Source organism: Magnolia sinica, chromosome 18 (assembly GCF_029962835.1).
Source record: "Magnolia sinica isolate HGM2019 chromosome 18, MsV1, whole genome shotgun sequence".
NCBI lineage: Eukaryota > Viridiplantae > Streptophyta > Magnoliopsida > Magnoliales > Magnoliaceae > Magnolia > Magnolia sinica.
In genome coordinates this window covers 62,775,986-62,798,601 of record NC_080590.1, presented here as the reverse complement: position 1 = coordinate 62,798,601, position 22,616 = coordinate 62,775,986, and the positions used below count along the sequence as shown (strand labels likewise).

At 38.7% G+C, this 22,616-nt stretch overlaps 1 protein-coding gene across 2 annotated transcripts in view; it reads left to right on the top strand.

Annotated features, from left to right (window-relative positions):
* The first annotated feature begins 734 nt into the window (after nt 1-734).
* Nucleotides 735-22,616, top strand: part of LOC131232224 (folate-biopterin transporter 1, chloroplastic) — a 73,753-nt gene continuing 51,871 nt past the window's right edge. Inside the window, exons 1-2 of one of the 2 annotated variants that reach the window (XM_058228422.1) lie at nt 735-1,070; nt 20,336-20,580. In XM_058228422.1, the coding sequence (XP_058084405.1) occupies nt 779-1,070; nt 20,336-20,580 (537 nt within the window). In that variant the 5' untranslated portion in view covers nt 735-778. Of the gene's footprint in view, nt 1,071-20,326; nt 20,581-22,616 lie in introns of both variants that reach the window. The other variant, XM_058228421.1, reaches the window with a different exon arrangement.

Below are 22,616 nucleotides of genomic sequence, written 5' to 3'. Positions count from 1 at the left end.
TTTGCGACCTTACGAGGATACCGACCCAAATTGGAATGTTCGTTGCTTCTTAGATCACCCTAGGAGTACTTGTTTTACTTGATCGTTAAAATAGTTAGCTGTCCTGTACTTTCTACAACTTTAAGGAAAACTCACTACGCTGACTTGGACTCAATCAAATTCCGTAAGCATCCACACCTAGGTATGTGTGGGTGATATTTTTCCATTCAATCTTTTGATTTTGACACTTAGGGTACAAATTATTTTTTCGCTATTTGGATGATTTCTTCCAACAAGTCAGCTTATCGTATTTTCGTAGCATTAACATTTGATATGATGGAGCTGATGCTGGAGTTTAGTCTGATCGTACTTTGACATGCATTCGGATCCAATAGTCTCGGAGGAAACTGTGAGACATCAAATCTTATTTGGTTTGCATTGACTCCCACCTAAGAAATATGAAAAATCTCTTAGTGCCTTGGAAGTCTGACGCTTCATTTTAAAAATATTTTGTAATTTAAAAATGATTGAAAATATCAAATTTTAGTGATAAGTTATGAAATTAAGTTTTAGGAAGCACATACTTCAAAATTTCAGCACCTGAATTAATTTTCAGTTTAGCACGTGCCATCTCATTCCAATGCAATAGGCAAAAGCAGCTACTTGCGATAGTCCGAAATAGGCGGGGTGGTATTGACATTTTGGGAAACGGGAATGAAAGTTTTTGTAATTAGCCTCTTTTTTTTTTTAATAAAATGATGAAACGTTGGTACCTGTTCCCTCGTTTCCCCGTATTTTAATGGCTACCCTTTCTATTTCGGTTTCGTTCTCACATTATTTCTTATCACCCTCTCAGCAAAACTCCTCTTTCACCTCTCCCGCCATTCCTCCCATCTGCCGGAAACCTGACCCCTCTCGCCGGAAAGTCCGACGCACCACCCCGGAACGGGAGGTGACCGTTAACGTCCCGATGTCCTCCCGGCGGGAAAGAGAGGAAGACAAGAAGCTTCTCCAACCGAAAGAATTCCAACGCGACATTGAATGCCAGATGATGCCCTACAATGATGATGATTCTTCTTCGAGAAACTACTGTGAGCATTATTAAATGCTCTTCTTATTTGATGCAACCAAATGGCCGCACTAGCCGACTGATCAAGATTTGAAGAATCGAGAACGGTTGGATTCTTCAAATCTTTATCAATCGGCTTGTGTGGCCATTTGGTTGCATCGTTATTGCTTACTGGTACTCTCTAATGTATGTGTGTGTTGTTGAGGTCTAATCCTTTTGGTAAGTATATATCGATGATTGTGTCTGATCAAAATTAGACTTCTAGTTACTATCCAAAGAGGATTGAATTTTTCTTTTTGGCTGGAATTGAAATTTTCTTTATTTATTTATTTTTATTGAGATCAGTTAGAGTCTAGAAACATGAAATTTGGAATAAATTGTTGAAAGTTTTACAAATAAAGAGTACATTTTTGTATATCACTTGAGTTGCCCTTGTACACGTTACTGCATGGCTAGTATTGTTTAGGTAATGAAGGTGGCAGTTACAAACTTTGGATTGAAGAATTCGTTGTGGTGATTGTTCCTAATTTAAGAATATCATGTGTAAGCTAGGGAGAATTAAGATATCTACTCTTGTTATCTTTGTTTTTTTTTTTTCTGTGTGTGTGTGTGGTTGTGAAGATGACTTAATATTATACACTATATACATTACAGAAGGACCAAAAGGCTGAAGAAATGAATACACAATGGCCCAAATTGTCATTTACCCTCTTGTTGTTCCACCTTGGGCACACCAAAAGCTAGGAAAGGAGAAAGGAAAAAGGAAAAAGGAAAAAAGAAAAAGAAGCCAAAGGCACAATCGGACCTACATGCACAAGGTCCCACCCCCATTATAGGAACTGAGAAACAGGCAGCTATTCCGAACAATGAGACACCCTAGTTGTTATACAATGACGACGCTAAAATCCCCTTGGAACTGAACAAGTGGTTCGAGGATCTAATTGGTGCTCGTAAAAGATCTTGAATTTCTCTCTTCAAAGGATGATTCTTAATATTGGTATAGTTGAGCGCATGGGCCTAGCTGAAATCAGTACAATAGGGGCGTCGCGTGTTGGAATCAGCCCCGTATTGGCCTGTATCGGTTGAATTTTTTGAAGCCAAAAAATTATGAGATAATATTAGAAAAAAGGAAAAAAAAAAGAGATAATCAACAATCTATCCTTAAATAATAATAATAATAATAATAATAATAATAATAATAATAAATTAAATTAAATTTCAATAGATTCAATGGTATATCAGACCAATTTTAGGTAAGAACATTGTTTGTCGAGTTGATTTGAAACTCAACCAAATGGGCCCTAATTGGACACAAATCAAGCATGATTTGGTTTATTCGGGTCCATTACAATGAAAAATAACAAAAAGAAGAAAGCATGACAAACAAAAATGGTTTACCCTTTCTTCTAATTTTTCCCATAATGGAATGGTACATTCTACGTTGGTTCTTCGATTCTTTGTTTTGATCCCAAAATAGATCTAGATCTAGTCTAAGATGAATTTTAGGGCCTGTATTGATTGAAGGTAAACTAGGGGGGTCTTTCATTTCTAGTTTTTATATTTCTTGGCTTATTACTAGTTTTTACAAAAATTATGTTTGGTTCACACTTTTTTACCCTAGGAATTCCATTCTCCAACTTTTCCTTTCAAAAAAAGGCCCTAGCTTTTAGTTGGGGAATGAAAAACCAAGAGAATTTAAAATAGAATTTAAAATTTTTCCATGCTTTCTCTAGAAACCTAATTGATAATTTATTAAGGGGAGCAAAGCAACCAGAAAACAGAAATGAAAACAAAGGAGACAAACAAAAGCAGGAACATAACAAAAACAAAAGGAAACAAAAGAAATAAGAGAAACCCCAAGAGAAGCTATACAACTAGAGACAAAGGATAGAGAAAGGAAGAGAAGGCAACAACTAAACAGCTAGAGCCGCTGATGAGATATCAATGCATCATCCACTGGAAATTGAGCCGAAGCCCACTCAACGGAGTTGTGGAAAGCCAAATCAAACACTCTACTTGGTGAGGAAGAAATATTCTTGAAACTTCAATTATCTCTCCTTCCAAATTCCCTAAAGAACAACAAGCGCCGACATATGACAAAAGTAGGAGGGACGGATGAAGAGACATTGTGCCATATGAAGAGGTAAGAAGTGATTGACGAAGGCATTACCCAAACCACCCGAGACTTGGAGAGGAGGAGGGACCACACATTACTGACATAAAGGACAATGAAGGAAGAGGTGGCTTATTGATTCCCCACTATTGTAGCAAAGGTTGTAAATGTTGGGGAGGATCATCCCTCTTCTCTGAAGGTTGTCAATGGTGAGAATCCCCCCCTAGCCAGGGTCCAGATGAAAGTTGCAATCTTAGGGGGGCATCCATAAGACCAAAAGTAAGTGGGGAAGGTGTCCAAAGCAGGAGGGGATCCTCCAATAATACAAAAAAAGGAGAAGCAAGTGAAAGATCTTGAAGCAGACTGCGACCAAACTAAGTTGTCTCCAATCTAGTGGAGTGGTTGAATGCCATGGAGTGTCAAAAGATCCAACAGCTCATGAGTTTCCTCCTCCATAAGGACTCTCCTATAGGAAAGGCACCAAGCACTTGAACCAAAGTTATTAGAGCTGACAACTGTTAAGGCAGGAAAGGCTAGGGCCAAAGGCTTGTCGAGAATCCACCGATTAGACCAAAATTTAATTATGTTTCCATCCCCAGGGAGAAAGATGAGCTTTCTTGGAATAAAGGTTTCAGCCTTGTGATATTTTTCCAGATGGAAGAGGCTTTATAGAGAGAGGAAGCCTTGGTGAACCAGGCTCCCTCTTCTACACCATATTTTGCTGATAGGATTATCCTCCACCAAGACCTTGGCTCATTGGCAAAACTCGATGGCTATTTACCGATGAGGGAAGAATTGATACTCGACAATTCCCTAATTCTTGCTCTCCCTTCCACATAAGGTTTACACACTTCAAACTAGGAGAGCAGGTGGAATTTGTTAATGTCATAGCTTCCGTTCCACAGAAAATGTCTCCCAAGCTTCTCTATTCTAGAAATAACTGATTTGGGGCATCGGAAAAGAGATAGAAAGTAAGAGGGAAGATTCGAAAGAGATGATTTGATAAGGGTGAGAGATCCTCCAAGGGAGAGGTATTTGGCTTTCCAGGGTGAAACTTTCTGCTCAATCCTTTATATGACAACATCCCAAAGGTGTTTGGCAAGTTTGCCAATACATAACGACAAATCTAGATAAGTGGAGGGGAACGAGTTAGCTTTACAACCGAAAAGATATGCAAAGAGAGAGGGAGGATTCAAGGATATTAATACCTAGTAATTCACTTTTAAAAAGGTTAGCTTTAAGGCCACATACAACTTCATAACAGCTTATGATTTTCTTGATATTAATAACAACTTCAGCCGAGGCTTCAGAGAAAAGCAGAGTGTCATCTGCGAATTGAATGTGGGTGATTGTGGGGCTGGAAGGGGCCATAAGGAAGCCATGGTAGAGGTCAATCGACTCTCCTTTTCTAATGGGGACATCAAAGGACTTACTCAGGTGTACCAGGGACAGAGACAACCACCCACATTAGTGCAACTTTCTTTGTGGATGAGAGACGAGTTCCAGATGGGGCCCGCTGGGCCATTTTGAAGACCCCACGTGCACTGGACGTGCATCAGGAAGACCCCACCTTAGGATGATGCATGTGGGTTGCTTAGGAGATCATTTTAGTTATAGGATTTCTATTTCGTGTCAATCTAGCCATTGGATCTTGTTGATCAAGCCATCGATTCTTTTAGATCTGGATCCCTTGGACTCTGATCTTGCTTTCTTTATGTTTTTTGTTATTTTTAGGATTTATTCGATGGTTAAGATTGATAATAAATGTTTTAGTTTTCTTATTTTGAACGATGGGCTACTTCACTTAAGTGAGTGGCATAGTTGTAATTATGCTGAATTTTTAATTTTGAAATTTTAATAATAAAAGCATAGAGGGTGGAGATCCAACCCTATTGGATTTTGTGATAAAAAAGAAGAAGAGAAAAGCTCTTGCTTTCTTCTCCCATATTCATGCGATTTAAAGATACTTCCAAGCGATTGGGAAGGAAGATTGGTGCGAGGCTAATATTCATCGTCGGAGGTGCGACGTCTCCATCTATCCCCACGCCATCTTTTATTTTCTCCCCTATCCAGGTATTTTCTTTAGGTTCTTCATTCTTTTCATCCTAGATCTTTGTATTCTCACAAACCCTACTTTCCCATACCCATCTACAATCCAAACCCTAACCGACATAAAACCATCCTCCCATGCCACACGTGTGGCCGTACGTGTGTATCCCACCTGCCCCTTTTAGTTTCCCACTATCATTATATAGTTTCCCACTATCATTATATCAAAACCCCTTTCTTCCATCTTCGAAGCCCTAATCCTAAACCTAAAATCCCTAACTTTCCTAGATTTTTCTTAATTTCTATAAAAAAAAAACCCTAATTCCAAAATTCTCAATTCCTATGAACCATAATTCTTCAAATTTAAGATTTTCTCCTTCCAAACCCTAATCATAAAACCTACAAATTTATCCCTTGAGTGTGGAACGTGCCTATGCTAAATTGGAAGTTTTATCCCTTCATCGAGCCTAGTTTTAATTGATTTATGTGATTTCTTAGTATGCAGGCATGTGATTTAAGTTAAATCAGATTTTATTTCCTATTATTTACTCTTAATTACTTGGTGGATTAGCATCTTTTGTTAATTGAATTACTTTATGGACTCTTTCATAATCTCCACATTGCATGCTAGCATTAAATCATGTATCCTGCATCAAATTTGGTATCAGAGAATAGGTTTAGCATATGATTTTTGTGTTGCATCTAGGTTAGAGTCACATCTAGGGTTACTAGAGTATGCATTGCATATAGGATCATATTGCTGAATTTTTGTTGGAGTATCTTATTGCCGAATTTTCAGTTTGCATCCCCATTTATGCCATTGCTGAAATTTCAGCATAGTAATTTCAGGTTGTCACATTATTGAATTTTCAGCTTGTAATTTTCGGATTACACTCGTGCTGAATTTTCAGTTTGGCACCCTCAGATTACTATTTTGTTGAATTTTCAACATAAGATTTGAGAATAACAACTAGTTGAATTTTCTGGTTAGTGTGTCTAGCATAATCTCTAGGTTAGTACTATCATTGTCATCACATTGTCTTAGGACCTAGGGTTTCCTTTTAGAGTGTCTTTGTGTATGCCCACTCGTTCTGGACGTGGCTTTGGTCTACATCCCACTATGAATCCAGAGCAGATTGCCGAGTCCCTTAACGCTATCAACAATCGTCTGACGACTATTGAAGCGCACAATAAAACCATCATGACTCAATTGACCGTGACCAATACGCGTATCGATCGGCTTGAAGGCTCCCTTCAGGCGAACCCCGACATTGAGGAAGATGTCCAATCACAAGTCGATGATCAAATTGAAGGAGTTGAGACTATGCCACTTGCAATTAATAGCCGTGCCTTAAGCCAAATTGTAGAAAGTGATGATTGGCGCATGAATTCAATTTTCCACACTTATGCCAAGTGTGGTGACAAAAACTGCTAGGTGATCATTGATAGTGGTAGTTGCATCAATGTGGTATCTGCTCGCCCCATTGACCGCTGGTATGCTAGTCATTCCTCACCCTCAGCCCTATCGAGTCTCATGGGTTGATGCATCTTCGATTCCAGTTTCTCAATATTGTCCCATTTCCATCCAATTTGGTTCCTATACGGACACATTGTGGTGTGATGTTTTGCCTATGGATATAGGCCATATCATTTTAGGCAGGCCTTGGTTGTATGATAGGGACGCAACACTGTTCGGTCGCTCGAATACGTGTTCGTTTCTATATGGAGGCAAAAGGATTGTCTTGAAGCCTCTCCCACCCAAAAGCACCTCGGAAAAAGAGGACGTCAAGAAACGTGGTCATGAAGGTGTGACAAAACTACAACTTGAGTCTCTTCCTATAGTTAATGCCCAAGAGTTTGAAAGAGAGACAAACTGATATGACGTCGTACGCCCATATGACAAGTGAGATCACATCTAAGGTTATTATGGAGATGCCATCTGAGGTTACACCTGAAGCTAGTGTAGAGTTACCATATGAGGTGAGTCCGGAATGGAGGAGTCCAGTGTTGTTATTCCAGAGGGCATACCGAATGAACTTACACCCGTGCGGGACATTCACGCATTGACTCTACCTAACTTTCATCACGATCAAATGAGTACTGGGGAGGAAGTGGATTTAGAAAGACGAGTAGATGAGCCTAGGACCCCTATAGATTGCATACCCATATCTGTGTTCCATAAGCCTTCAGAATATACACATGCATCTACACAACATATGCATGACTTGCATGTGTAGATTAGAAAAAGAATCAAAACAAGTAATGAAACATACAAAATGATTGCTGACTCACACCATAGGTTTAAAGAGTTTGTTATGGGTGATGAAGTCATGATTAAAATACGTCCAAAAGGGTTTTCACAAAGAACCATAAAAAATTTACAAGCTCGTAACACTAGATCATATAAAATCTTGAAAAGACTGGGTTCGAATGCATACTTGATAGATCTTCCACCTAACATGGGTATCAGTTCCACATTTAATGTAGAAGATCTTGTACCATTTCATAGACATTCCCCTAACCCTCATATGAAATTTGATGATGATGCCCCCGACTTGTCCCACAACCCATGGCCATTACCTGGCCCCTCTTCTTAACCTTTACCATCCATACCATCCATACCTACAAGAAGAGAGGAGATAGAGGATATTTTAGATGAACAAGCAATTTCCACATGACATGGCAGTTACTAGGAGTACCTTGTCAAGTGGAAGGGCATACCAAAATTAGACAGTACGTGGATCACAGAGGCAGAGCTTCAACAACGAGACCTAGATCTCTTTGAGCATCACCGCAGCTTTATTTCGCCAGAGGCGAAATCTTCTCAACCGAGGGGAATTGATGGGGATATCAGAGGACCTACTCAGATGTACCAGAGACGGAGACGACTATCCACATTAGCGTAACTTTCTTTGTGGACGAGAGACGAGTTCCAGATGGGGCCTGCTAGGCCATTTTGAAGACCCCACATGCATTGGACGTGCATCAGGAAGACTCCACCTTAGGATGATACATGTGAGCTGCTTAGGAGATCATTTTAGTTATATGATTTCTATTTCGTGTCAATCCAACCGTTGGATCTTGTCGATCAGGCCATTGGGCCACCGGATCTTTTAGATCTGGATCCCTTGGAATTTGATCTTGCTTTCTTTATGTTTTTTGTTATTTTTAGGATTTATTCGATGGTTGAGATTGATAATAAATATTTTAGTTTTCTTATTTTGGACGATGGGCCACTTCACTTAAATGAGTGGCATAGTTGTAATTATGCTGAATTTTTAATTCCGAAATTTTATAATAAAAGCATCGGGGGTGGAGATCCAACCCTATTGGATTTTGTGATAAAAAATGAAGAAGAGAAAAGCTCTTGCTTTCTTCTCCCATATTCATATGATTTGAAGATACTTCCAAACGATTTGAAAGGAAGATTGGTGCGAGGCTAATATTCATCAATGGAGGTGCGACATCTCCTCTATCCCCACTCCATCTTCTCTTTTCTCCCCCATCCAGGTATTTTCTTCAGTTTCTTCATTTTCTCCATACCAAATGTTCGTATTCTCTCAAACCCTACTTTCTCATACCCATTCACAATCCAAACCCTAACCGACCTAAACCCATCCTCCCACGCCACACGTGTGACCGTACGGCCACACGTGTGTATCCCACTTGCCCCCTTTTGGTTTCCCATTATCATTATATCAAAACCCTTTTCTTCCATCCCCAAAACGCAACCCTAAACCTAAAATCCCAACTTTCCTAGATTTTTTCCAATTTCTAAAAAAACCCTAATTCCAAAATTCTCAATTCCCATGAACCCTAATTCTTCAAATTTCATATTTTCCCCTTCCTAACCGTAATCATAAAACCTACAAATCTATCCCTTGAGTGTGGAACATGCCTATGCTAAATTGGAAGTTTTATCCTTCTATCGAGCCTAGTTTTAATTGATTTATGTGATTTCTTAGCATGCGGGCATGTGATTTAGGTTAAATCAGATTTTATTTCATATTATTTATTCTTAATTACTTGGTGGATTGGCATCTTTTGTTAATTGAATTACTTTATGGACTCTTTCATAATCTCCACGTTGCATCAAAATCATGTGTCCTGCATCATTTTCTAAGCATACGGTTAAGGCCCTCAACAACAACCAGGAAAAGGAAGGGGGAGAGAGGATCTCCCTATCTAAGGCCTCTTATGTCTTTGAAAAAACCTTTGGGCGATCCATTAATTAGGATTGAAAAATGAGCCAAAGACATGCATGCATGGATCCAACCACGCCATTTTGACCCAAAGCCAAGGCGGAGCAGAATATAATCAAGGTAATTGCAACCAATGTGGTTGAAAGCATTTTTTACATCAAATTTACACACCAACCCACCTTAACCTAGTTTGGACCACGAATGAATGCACTCATGAGCTACAATAGTGCAATCTAGAATTTTCCTGTTGGTGAGAAAAGTCCCCAGGGATTCAGACGACACATTGGAGAGGACGAGTTTTAAGTCTAGAGGCTAAAAGTTTTCCTAGAATTTTGTAGGGAGAGCCAAGTAGATTAATTGACTGGAAATCTTTGAGATCAACCGCTCCCTTAACCTTAGGAATGAGGGTTATGAAGGAAGCCCCCATTACCCTGGAAATATATCCGTTTTGTAAAAACTGAAAGATGAAATCAATAACGTCTTTTTTCAAAACTACCCAAAAATGTTGGTAGAACGCTAGAGGAAAGCCATTGGGACTATGGGCCTTGTCTCACCCCAGGGAAAAGATTGTAGCCCTGATCTCATCTTCAGAAAAAAGGACATTCAAGAACGAATTTTCGTCAGGCGTGATTTGATCAAGTGTAAATTGTCCAATTTGGGTCTAGACTAATGTTTAGCCGAAAGTAATGATGAATAAAATGACGTTATATGATTGCATACTTGATCTTTGTCCTCAATTGAAGAACCATTGAAGTTAATGGAACTCATCTTGTTTGATATGCTCTGGAGCTGGCTATGTCATGGAAGAAACGAGTGTTTTTGTCGCTTGCCTTTAACCACATGGATTGAGATCTTCGCCTCCATTTTATCTCCAATTGTCTGGTTGTAAAGGCATATTGGATTCTGTGTAATTCTTTAAGGGTTTTATCCTCAACTGAGAGGGGGCCAGATTCCTCCTGCACATTTAGAAACTGAATAGCCGAGAGGGAGATAGAGGCAACAACCTCCAGGTCATCTCGAGCTTCCCTTCTCCATTTGATTAAATCCAATTTGAGGGAGTGGAGCTTACGACTCAGGACAAAGTTGGGGGAGCCAAAGAGCGAATAAGATGACCACTAGTTGGCAACCATATTTGAGAAACCTTCTATTTTGAACTAAGAGATCTCAAATCCAAACGGCTCTGGGCACCAACTTTCCTCCATAGAGTCTGGGAGTATAGGACAATGATCGGATATAGGTTTAGGGCGACATCGTTGTTGACTATCGGGAAGACATCAAGCTAGGATGGAGAAACAAGAAACCCATCCAGCCTAGAAAGGATGGGAGGGTTCTGATTGTTGGTCCAAGTATATTTAATTCTTAAGAGAGAGAAATCAATAAGGTCATTGGACTCGATCCAATTTGCCAAAGATCTCATACTATGAGTTATTGAACCCCCTAGGCAACTCTAACATTCCCCAATAAACTAAAAACTAGGGAATGAATTCAACTAAACAAGCCATAGGGGAATGTAAGGAATAGCAAAAACATGTGGCATAAACGGGAGATAAACTGACATCAGTGCTAGGGTAAGTAAACTCCTTGCACTTGTTTGTTTTGCTAAAGAAAAAAAAAACCTGGTAAATGCTTTTCCTTTGCAACTATTTGGATTGCAAATCCCCAAAGGGAAACATTTTTCCTTACAAAATTGTCATTTCAAACATCAAATTAGAGGTTCTAATCCTCCCCCTCCCAAATCTTCCCCGTTACCCTCATGAAGAAAAATGCTAAACCTCCTTTAAAAGAGTACTTTGAGTTCTAGCTTCTAAGATGACATTTTACACATACATTTTACCAAAAAAATAAAATAAAAAAGGAAAATCTAATGAATCTCTTTCTTTCAATGTGTAGGTGGGTCCTATGGGGGATTCTACCTCATTATCATAAAACAATTGCATAGGTGGATTCACCGCAAACCTCATTTCCTGTAACAAATTCTTGATGCACATTAACTCATAAGTAATATATGCCATTGCTCTATATTCTGCTTTAGCACTTGATCGGGCTACAACGCTTTGATTCTTAGTCTTCCTCATGACTATTTCCTCCCACAAACGTGTAGTACCAAATAGTTGAACACCTGTCTGTTAAAGAACCTGCCCAGTAATACAGGGGCATTTTCACACCGGGCTCGAGTAGGGTGGCTTGTGGGATGCAGGGGGCACACTCGGGGTGGGCGGCCTGTGTGAGGCGGGTGGCTCATGTGAGACGGAAACCATGTGATGTGGGGCCCACGAGGGGGGTTCGGCCAATGACTTAACTCATGGGATGTGGCACTTTGAATATGAGACAAAGGGATTGATTCACCATACTCTTCAGTTTGAGCTTTTAGAGCAAGTGATTAGTTGTCCTTGGTGTTTCAAATAGCGCCCGTAGCGTAGCATAGCCGTAGCGCTACGTAGCGTCCCAAATAGCGTAAATCCCCTGTAGCGTACGCTATGGGGGTCGTAGCGTACGCTACAGCTACTTAGTGCGTCACGTCCGTAGTGTAAGCTATAATGTATTTTTTTACTATATTTTTTTATTATTTTTTTCATGTTTTCTTTGTTTCTAATGTTGAGGAACATGACACTTGGATTATACTTGATACTTTTAACCTATGGGATTTTTATTTCTTTTCATAATTGTGACTTGTGGTTTCAATTAGATATTATTAATTAAAGTGGTTTGCTTAGAAAGTTGTTGATGTGATAATTATTTAATTTGGCTTATATATGTGGATTGGCTTTTGATAAATGACAACTAATAACTTTTTTGAACATGCTTATAATTGATAAAATGAATCATCTTTTAGGCATATATATATATATATATTTCACTATTTATTATATTTGTCCTTTTTTTAAATTAAAAAATAAAAGTATCGGGTAGCTTACGCTACACACTACGTATTTACACTACACGCTATAGAGGGCTGAGCGCTACGCATCACGCTACCACTATTTAAAGCACCGGTTGTCCCGCATCACCCAATTTGCAAACACTTTATTTTCAGAGATGGCACATCCTTGCGACCCAAAATCTGTGCACGAACTGTTTCATATTCACATTTTAAGCCATATAAAAACTTGGCCCGCAGGACTCCTCTCGTTGCTGATGTTGCTTCTCTAAATCAATAGTTGTTGACGTTGCTTCTCCAAATCAATAGTAAGGAGTTGATACACATTCGGCTCCTCTGACATTCCCTTAAGTTTCGAATATTCACCCAATGATTTATTTTCTTGTTGAAGCTCAAATATTTCCTCAAATAATTGATACATCCAAGAGATGTTTTTGTCAGATGAATACTTCTCTTGTAATGCATATCACACTTCTTTTGTAGTATTAAGAAATATTACATTTGCACTACGGAAGGTTCCATACTATTTCACAGCCACGTCATAATTTGAGCATTCTTCTAGATCTTTTGATCATACGTGCTAGCACTCTCACTAGGCTTTTCAATGGTCCAGTATTTTAATTTGCCCTTGGCAGTTAAAAACACTTGGATGGATTTGGACCGTTGAAGATAGTTCGTTCCATTTAATTTAATAGAGGATATTAAGACCCTTGAAAAATCATATGGATTTATGAATCCAGTTCTTAAATCACTTTTCTCATACATCTAGTAAAAGGACTAGAATATACTCTGCAAGCTTATACGAACATGGTTGACCTTTCGTGACCAACGAACACCGAACTTGTACGCTTCAAACAGTATATACACCATACTTGAAGAGAATAACCAACCCATAAATTCCACATGTTCCAACACATGAATGGTGATGATCATGAACACCTCATCCCCTTCTCACGCATGATCCATTACAAAGGCTTAGCACACCGAAAAAGGATTTTTCACACAAGAGAGAGACCAACAAATAAAAGAAGGAAAAAGGAATTATAAGATAAAGGGGAGAAAGACGATTAGATTAGCAGCAAGGATGCTCTGGTACCATATAGAATCATAGATTAAAGAGAGAAGAGGAGGAGAGAAGAAAAGAGAGGAGAAAGTTGGGAGGAGAGGAAAAAGAGTTAGGGTTGGACATTCCTACTCTTCCCCTTGGGATTAATAATAAAAAGTAATAAGTACGAAAATACCCTCACTAATAATCTTCATATTCTAAACAAGTCCTAATCCAATATAAACACTAAATATAAAAAAGAAAGAAGCTAGCTGGGTCATACAGTGGGATGGCCCACATCCACATCCATTAGGTGGGCTGTACAACCCACATCCTCATGCATTAACACTTCTGTTGTCGTGTCATGCACTCATGCTTTCAATTAAACATTAATTAAGTAACTAAGAAACTTGTTCATGTGATATGATTTGGATTGAATGTAAGTGGGTTAGCTTTTGATAACTTATTTTGAACATGCTTTTATTGGGAAAAATGAAACATCTTTTTCTAGTTTTTTTTTTTTCCTTTGCTGTTTTCCATATTTATTTGTTTTACTATTTATTATATTTTTCCCCTATTTTTTATATATTAATAATAGAGGTGTTTATGTATTCTTTGCTGTTTTCCATATTTATTTGTTTTACTATTTATTATATTTTCCCCCTATTTTTTATATATTAATAATAGAGGTGTTTATGTAGCTTATGCTACATGATATTTCAGGAATTAAGTAGCAATTTTCAGAGGGTATTCACAACAGTTTATGGGCCATGGGATGATAGTCAAAAGTGTGAGTTCCAGGGAAAGCTAATAGGTGAGAACGAAATGGAATGATCCATGCTAAAAGGGGTGAGGAGAAAACAACTTGGTAATGGAAAATGGACAAAAAATTCACCTTAGATCTTTTTTTAAGGTGATTTTTTTTGAGTTCGAGGGGGCCAACACTTTGGTTGCTAAGGCATGGGAGATTATTGTGCCTCCCAAGGTCCAATCATTTGAGTGGATTGCTATGGCTAACAAGGTTCTCACCATGGTGTGTCGTAAAGGTAAAAGTGGCAACTGTTACACGTTACAGGGTTGTAATGGCCGTAACAGCCGATATGGAAAAAATGAGCTATAACCGCTATTATCGGCTTGTTATGCCCCCTGTAAAGGCCGTAACACACCTATAATGGTCTTTTACAAGGTAGATATAGGTTTTTTGGAATTTTTTTTCAACATTACGATGCAGATACAAGTTTGTTGGTTTTTTTTTTTTTTTCTCAATAAAAAAAGAGACCATAACAGCCATTACGGGGGCTGTAATAGCTGTTATGACCTGTATCGTAAAGGTAACGGTGGTGGCCGTTATGGTCACCGTTACCGTTACGGAATACCTTGGTTCTCACTATTAATAATCTCAAGATGAGGAGCTGCTATCTCAAATATTTGTGTCATACAGAGAGGGCAAGGAATTGGGGGAAGCATCTCTTCCTTCATGTAAAGTTTCTAGAGCTATTTGGAGTCATTTCTTTAACTTCATTGGAGTGTCATCAGCCTCAACAAAATCGTCTTGGACCTCATTGTAGGTTGTGTGCATGGGCCATTTACCTCTTGTGGAAAACTTATTTTGAAAATGATTCCATCCATGATAATGCAGGGGATCCAACATTGATACGACCTCAGTAAGTTGGAAAACCATTTCAAGGAGATTGGACATTTTCCCTGCAGGTTTGAACTATGAAGTGGGGGATGGTTCACGGATAAGGCTTTGGGAATTCTTGGTGCAAAGATAGACCACTTTGTCAGGTGTATGCTAGATTCTCTGGCATCTGCACGGATCAAAGGCAACTATTTCCCAATGCTTCCAAGTTTTGCGGGGGAGTGATGTCTTGGTCTCCATGCTTTCGCAGAAACCTCCATGATGATGAATGCTGAATTCATGGAATTTGCTTACAATCAGAATCGCAATCGGAAAATTTAATGGAATTTGCTAACAATCAGAATCACACATGGAAATTTCTGTTATCCTTTCGTGATGCCAACGGGTGGAGATGGAAGTTTGATCCATCAGGAAAGTTCACTGTTAAGTCCTTTCAGTGCCACCTCAGTGTTGATAGGGAAGGGGGTCAGGAAGCATTTTCGACCATGCTATGGTACTATCCTGGGCCTTTGAGAGTGGGGGTATTTGGGTGGTTAGTTGCCTATGATAAAATCCTTACAATCAACAATTGTCGAAGCAGGAAAATGCTGATTATCAATGGATGCATCTTTTTCCTTAAGGATGCAGAAATGGTGGATCTCCTCTTCATTCACTGTGAGAAGGCTGTTGCAATTTGGAGAAGATGTTGGCCATCTTCAACTTGCCATGGATCATGCCAAGATCAATAGACATTTTTTCAAGCCAGGAATGGGTGAGTCCAAAGCTAAAGGAAAAATCCGTATGGCAACTGTCTCTTCGTTTTTTGGTTTGGTCTCTATTGAAAGAACAAAATGATAACTTTTCACAATAGATCTGCTACTTTGGAAGTTGTATTTTGAAAGGTCAAGATAGGATTATGGGAAGCTTTTTCAGGTTCTTGGATAAACATCCTTTTCTGGGGTCTGTGATGATTTCTCATTCATCCTTTGCTCTAGTTTGCTCCTCCATTCTACAACCACGCCGCCGCCGCCCCCCCCCCCCCCCCCAACGCATTTCTTTCTTAAAAAAATAAAATAAAATAAAAATTGGCAAGTTGCCATTATAAAAGAGTGAAAATAAAAGGGAAGAGGAGAGATTAGAGATTCTAGCTTTGTTTGGCATGAGATGGGTTATGCAGGCTCAGTTGAGGCTTTGGTGCTCTCTTGTTGTCAGGGTATGCATTGTAATTGGATAAGCTCTCTTTGGTAACTTTCTCTCTTGGCAGTTGTGTGGTACTTCTGTAGAGAATGCAACAGTCATATGTTTAATAATTTTAGTGACTCTTCTGCTGCTGTGTTCCATGACACAAAGGGTCAAATTATCTCTTGGGCCATGGGGCTTGGTTCTTTTGAAGGCTGTAAAAGGGCAGGGAATTATGTTAATGTTGTATAAGGCCTGGCTGGGATCCCCGGGATAATCTCTCACACTCCCATGGTTCCTTTAAAAAGAAGAAGAAAAAATAATAATTCTGTTTTGCTTTTTGTTCGGTTTGAATAAAATAGCAATACCATTAGAAGAAAAAAAAACTGCCATCCGTCAGTTTTCTGCTATCGCTTTGTGCTTGTTTGAATACGTTTGGAGGTTATAATAGCTGATTGATCATTCTCAGTTGAGGGCATGGTGTCCTGTATCGGTATCGGTTGGCGTAACGGTGCCCTCCGAAACCGATACGGATACGGGGGCGTAACGGCGATACGGAGGCGTAACGGCGTAAATTTTTTTTTTTTGCCAAAAAAATATGAAAAAATATTGATTAAATCCGGAATATTCTAAGCATTCCAAATATGCATTCATTTATAAATTGGAACATGTTTATGGTGGTGTAACGGTTCACTCTTTGGTGAGAAGTTGTATCGGACTGTCTAATTAATTTTTTAACCAGGTAACTTGAATTTGACTACAAAATTCATATATTTAATTTTTTTTAAATATGTAATTTATATACTTAACAACTTGATATCATTTCTCCCAATAGTTCTTTAAAAAAAAATGAAATTAAATTCAGGTAGATGGCGTTACCAATTTGGGGCTGACTTGGAGGACCAATCTATTCTCCAAATCAGCCTCAAATTCATGTCATTTATTGTCATTATCCCACTTATAAATTGGTGGACATTTATTGGATAGTGAATCATAAAAAAAAATAAAAATCAAAAGGCCCTATTTTAAAAAATAAAAACTCACAAATTAACGATTAAAACTATTTAAGTAATTTGATTTTGGCATTGTGAGTTAGCAATTGCAGTCCATAATTTAATTGTCAAATTTTAAGTTAATATATGTCTCGTGTACAATTTTTTAAGGCTTGAATTAGGAGGGACTCAGATGTAAAGTGCAGCACACGTGTCAAAGTTTTTTGGGCCCCACCCGTGATGAATGTGTTATATCCACAACGTCCATTCATTTTGCCAAATAATTTTAGGGCATGAGCCCAAAAATGAGGCACATCCAAAGCTCAGGTGAATTGCACCATAAAAAACAATAATAATTAAATGTTCACCGTTAAAAATTTATTGGGGGCTAGAAAAGTTTTAGATCAAGCTGACATGTGTGTTTTCCCTTCATCCACGTCAATGTGACCCAATTAATAGGTTAGATTGAAAATAAACATTACAGTGGACTTTAAGAAAATTTTAATGGTGAGCATTCTATAACCACTTTTTCCTATGGTGTGGTCCACCTAAGATTTGGATATTACTAATTTTTTGAATCTTGACCTAAAATGATGTGGCAAAATGGATGGACGATATGGATAAAAAATATACATCATAGTGGGGCCCAATCGGGTCTGATCAGATTGGATGGAAAATAAACGTTACCGTGTGCCCTACGAATTATTTAACCGTGAAAATCATTATCTCTGTTGCTATTTTTGGTGTGGTCCAGATGATCTCGGGATATAATTCATTTTTTGGGTGGTGCTCTAAAATGATCTCTGAAAATAGACGAACGGTGTAGATGTAATAAATACATCACTGTGGAGCCCATATAACTTTGATCTCCTTTGAACCGTTCGTACAACTCGGAGCTCGAGGAGTGTCAGCGCTCGTCTTTGCGTGACACGTACCTACAGCAGTATTAAAAAAAAAATGGGGAGAGAGGGAAACGAAAAGAAAAAAAGAGGGAAAGAAGAGAAAAGAAAAAAAGAGGGAAAGGGGGAAAGAAGAGATTGAGAGAGAGAGAGAGAGAGAGAGAGAGAGAGAGAGAGAGAGAGGAAGAAGAAGAAGAAGGAAGAGGAGGAGGAGAGCTGCTCGAGAAGAAGAAGAAGAAGAAGAAGAAGAAGAAGAAAAGAAAGGAAAAAAAGGTAAGTTTTTTTTTTTGTTTTTCGTTTTTTGTTTTTTGTTTTTTTTTAGGGCCCGTCACAGCCGTTACAGGTCCGTAACGGCCGTTACGGTCACAGAATTTTGTAACGGCCGTTTCGACCCCGTATCGCGTAACGGGTCCCACCGTTACCGTTACGTATCGGCCGTTACGGCCGATACGTAACCGATTTGGGATACCATGGTTGAGGGATTTCACCATCAAATCATTAAACACAGGAAGGTCACAGAAACCCGTAGGTGCTGCATTTTAGTTTCTGACCATTATAACCTTTATTCTTCTACCCGCTGCATTTATCTTCGTAGAGCACTTAATCAGAATAAGAATCTGGAAACACTAAAATCTTCTTGTATCCATTGCCTTCTCGCAAAATATTAACAATCAAGGAAGACCAGAGAAGGTGTTAATAAATTGTACAGGATTGCGCTACTTCACAATGCGATGCCGGGGGGAATTTAGGCTGAGCACCCACCTTTACACTTCCCACAAAAGGTGGGGCCCATAAAGCCTATAAAAGGGCCTCTCAAGGCTTATTGAAGGAGAATGACACAATCATGCTGATTGCTTATGGATGATTGCCGTTGATTTGGGGGTCGAAATTCTTAAAGTACAACTGTTGTATTTGGAAGATTATAACTGCTGATTTTTTTGGGGTTGAATGTTTGGATTTTTTGCTTAATCTCTGTAGATACAACTGTTGCTACACAATAACTAGTTTTTGGTATTGAGGAAATCTATGTTTGAGACTTGTAGGATTCTATGTTGCCCATAAGGTCTATAAAAGGATTGTTCTTGGATCAATCTTTAATTCTATCTAAATGATCACCAACATCAACAGTTCCAGTTGATATTGCTCTCAGAATATGTCAGTAATTTTTTAAGAGAAACCTTTAATATTGTTGCTTTCTTTTGCTTGAGTTATTCGTGAATCTCTCTCTTGGTACATGTTGCGAATATGTACGATGGTTAAAACCATTGGTTCTTCAGAACTTTACATGACACACTATTGGCCAAATCTAACATTGCTTGGACAACCCTAACCCTTCAGCTATGTGCGTGTGTGGATTTTTATTTATTTTTTTAACCATCTATTTACCTTCCTCAAAAGTCCTACAACCAAATTGCTAGGATTGTCCAATCAGTGTGACTTTTGCACTCTGCCCATCTAAGATGTGGTGCAGGTGATCAGCCTGGATTCTCTGCACATGTGCCACGTGCACAAAATCCAGTCACCAACATATGCATTTAACACATTAATTTGTCTCATTCTTCAATGTGTAATTTCATACGTGTATAATTAGAAATGAATACATTCAAGGGAACTTAGTAGCAGCAGCAACAGGTAATAAGATTAGGGAAAGTAGACTTAGATGGTTTGGTCATGTGCAACAGAGACGAAGAACTGCGCCATTTCGGAGTGAGCTGGTACAAGTTGAAGCCTCTAAAAGGACAAGGGGAAGGCGCAAAGGGATACAGGTGGAGGTAGTAATACAAGACTCGATGACCTATGGTCTAACTGAAGTTCTGGCCCTTGATAGTGAAATGGTGGGACAGGATTCGTTAGCCAACCCCAATTAGTTGCGATCATTTAGCCTTAATTACCCTTGAACCTGCAATCACCTTTTTCCTTAATCATGTTCCCCTGTTAGTTTCATCAGTGTCTTCATGTTCCCTCATTAGTTTCAACCGGGTGTCCTCTCTAGTTGATGAAGTTGTTATTTCATTTTAATAACATTGATTCAGGAAACTAAGTGGTAGGGATATTTTATGGAATTTATATTCCTCCACCTTTTGGGAATTGCATTATCTTATTCATTGATTGAAAGTTTCAGTGATGTATTTTGAGATTATCCTTAGGTGGAAATTTAAGAAACAAGTTTCATTCACTCTCTCTGTCTCTCTCGTTTTATTGAGCATATTTTGGAAGATATGATGTTTACTTGGTATCTACAATTAGCAGATCCAGCATGCGACAACTTCTTTTGTTTTTAATTCTGATGGCTGATACAGGTGCTGCAGCATCAAGGAACCAGCTAGTGTCAGGGAAAGGAGAATTGGTAGTTAGAGGTACTGAAGGAGCCCGCAGCAAAAATGCTCACATGAAGAGCAGAAATTTCTTGAGCAATATAAAATGTTTTGGGGTGGAATTGTCCCCAGATAACATTGCAGTTGCAATGGTATATTTTGTCCAAGGTGTTTTAGGCCTTTCTAGGCTTGCTGTGAGCTTTTACTTGAAAGATGACCTTCATCTTGATCCAGCAGAGGTGCGTTATGTAAATTTTTTATTACTGTAATATAGTTAGCACTAAGTCATGTTCAGATCTTTTAAACATGTGTGCTCTGATGATAATATGTACAAGAAGGTACTTGCCATGACTGAGTAGATTAAGATGCATCTTATCAGAGGGGAGGTTCCAGGCTCGAGTTTGTCTCGATGTTAATCCTACCATCATCATCGTCATAGCGTTGTTCCAACTATTTGGGCTAGCTTCTGTATCTTGGTTCACTGAAAATTCCTCAGGCATCTTCAGTAAGTGAGAAAGCCTTCATATCCCTTCCCATGACCTCTACCAAAGTCCTTTTAGGTCCTCTTCTCATCCCCCTTTAAGACCCTTCAACCCAATCAAAGATCCCTTAGTGGGGGAGTCTGGTTTCCTCAGCACATGGTTTAACCATCTCAATCAGTTCGCCTCCATTTTAACTCCAAATGTTAATATGGTTGTTATGATGGTAAAACAACATGGATAAATTAGTAACCTCTCTCCTAAGTAGATTCTATGATTATCAGAAATCCTTCCATATAAGTTGTTCTGAGCTGCTGCTCATATATGCATTCATGTTGTTATTATAAGATCTTATTTCTCTTTTCGTTTTCAATGCCTATTATTACTTTGTACTTCTGCAAGGCATTATTCTTGGTGGTATTGTCTAGATTTTAAAGGCATTAAAAAAAATGTAAATGCTTTTATGCTTCCAGTCATCATTGAGTACACTTTTGCCCTTTTTGACTATTAACCTTATATTTTGAATGCCATAGTTCAATGATTTTATCAGTTGCTGATGAAGTAGTTTATGCATCTATTTTGAGACTTTGAAGACACTACGGGGCCGTCTGGTAGTAATAAAGGTTGGAGCCCGGACTGCCTTGTCTAGACTTATGGTAGTTAGGGAGGAAGTTGGTGTTTTTTGAGAGATATCCTAGCTAGGATCCCCAGAAAATCGGGAACAGCTATCACTTTTTGGGAGTTAACTGGTTCTTGTGTTATGGGCTAGTTAGAGGCATTTGTAGGAAGAGATCCCATGGTGTATGTTGTTTGCAGATAACATTATTTTGTTAACATTATTTTGATTAACAAGACGAGGGAGGGTGTAAACACAACTAGATTTATGGAGAGGTGCTTTAGAATCTAAAGGAGGCTTTATTTTGGTCTATATGGAGGGAGTGGAATGGTTTGTCCTTTTGGAATGAGAGTTCTTTGGGGGAAGGGATTATTGGAAAAGTTGAGGATCTTGTTTTGGGTTGGGCTCATTGTGTAAATGTAGCAAAGGCGATTAAGCTTTTTATCTCTTTTTGAGTCCTAGTGCTGGGTTTGTATTATTTTCTCGCTTTTCGGCAGTTTTTTTTTTCCTGACAAAATTTCAGTTCTCTAAAAAAAATTTTTAAAAAATAGTAGTCTAAAACAGAGTGTATGGTGTGCAATTTTGGTAACAATAGGAGTGGGAACTAGGAATTAGTAAAGATTGTTGACCAAGAAGTTTCCCAAAATGACCACTTCTGATATCTCGGTCTATAATTCATGAGAGTGGAGAGATTGAGAAGGTTGTTGCCCATAAAATTCGAGTGGGGTGGAAGAAATGGAGATGTGCCTCTGGAGTTTTCTGTGATCATCATGTACCACTTAAAAAAGGGAAGTTTTTTGTAGGATGGCTATGAGACCAGCCATACTTTATGGGATAGAATGTTGGGCAGTTAAGGGACATGTCCATAGGATAAGCCTAGCTGAGATGAGGATGTTGAGGTGGATAAATAAGGAGGTTAGAATTAGAGATGAATGCATTCAAGGGAATCTAGATTCTAGAGTAGCACCAATAGGTAACAAGATGAGGGAAAGTAGTCTATTAGATGATTTGGTCATGTGCAATGGAGACCAAAAACTGCATCATTTAGGAGTTAGTTTGTACAAGTTGAAGGCTCTAAAAGGGCAAGGGAAAGGCCTAAAAGGACATGGGTGGAAGTAGTGAGTAAAGACTTGATGCCCTATAGTCTAACTGAAGTTGCAGCCCATGATAGAGTGGAATC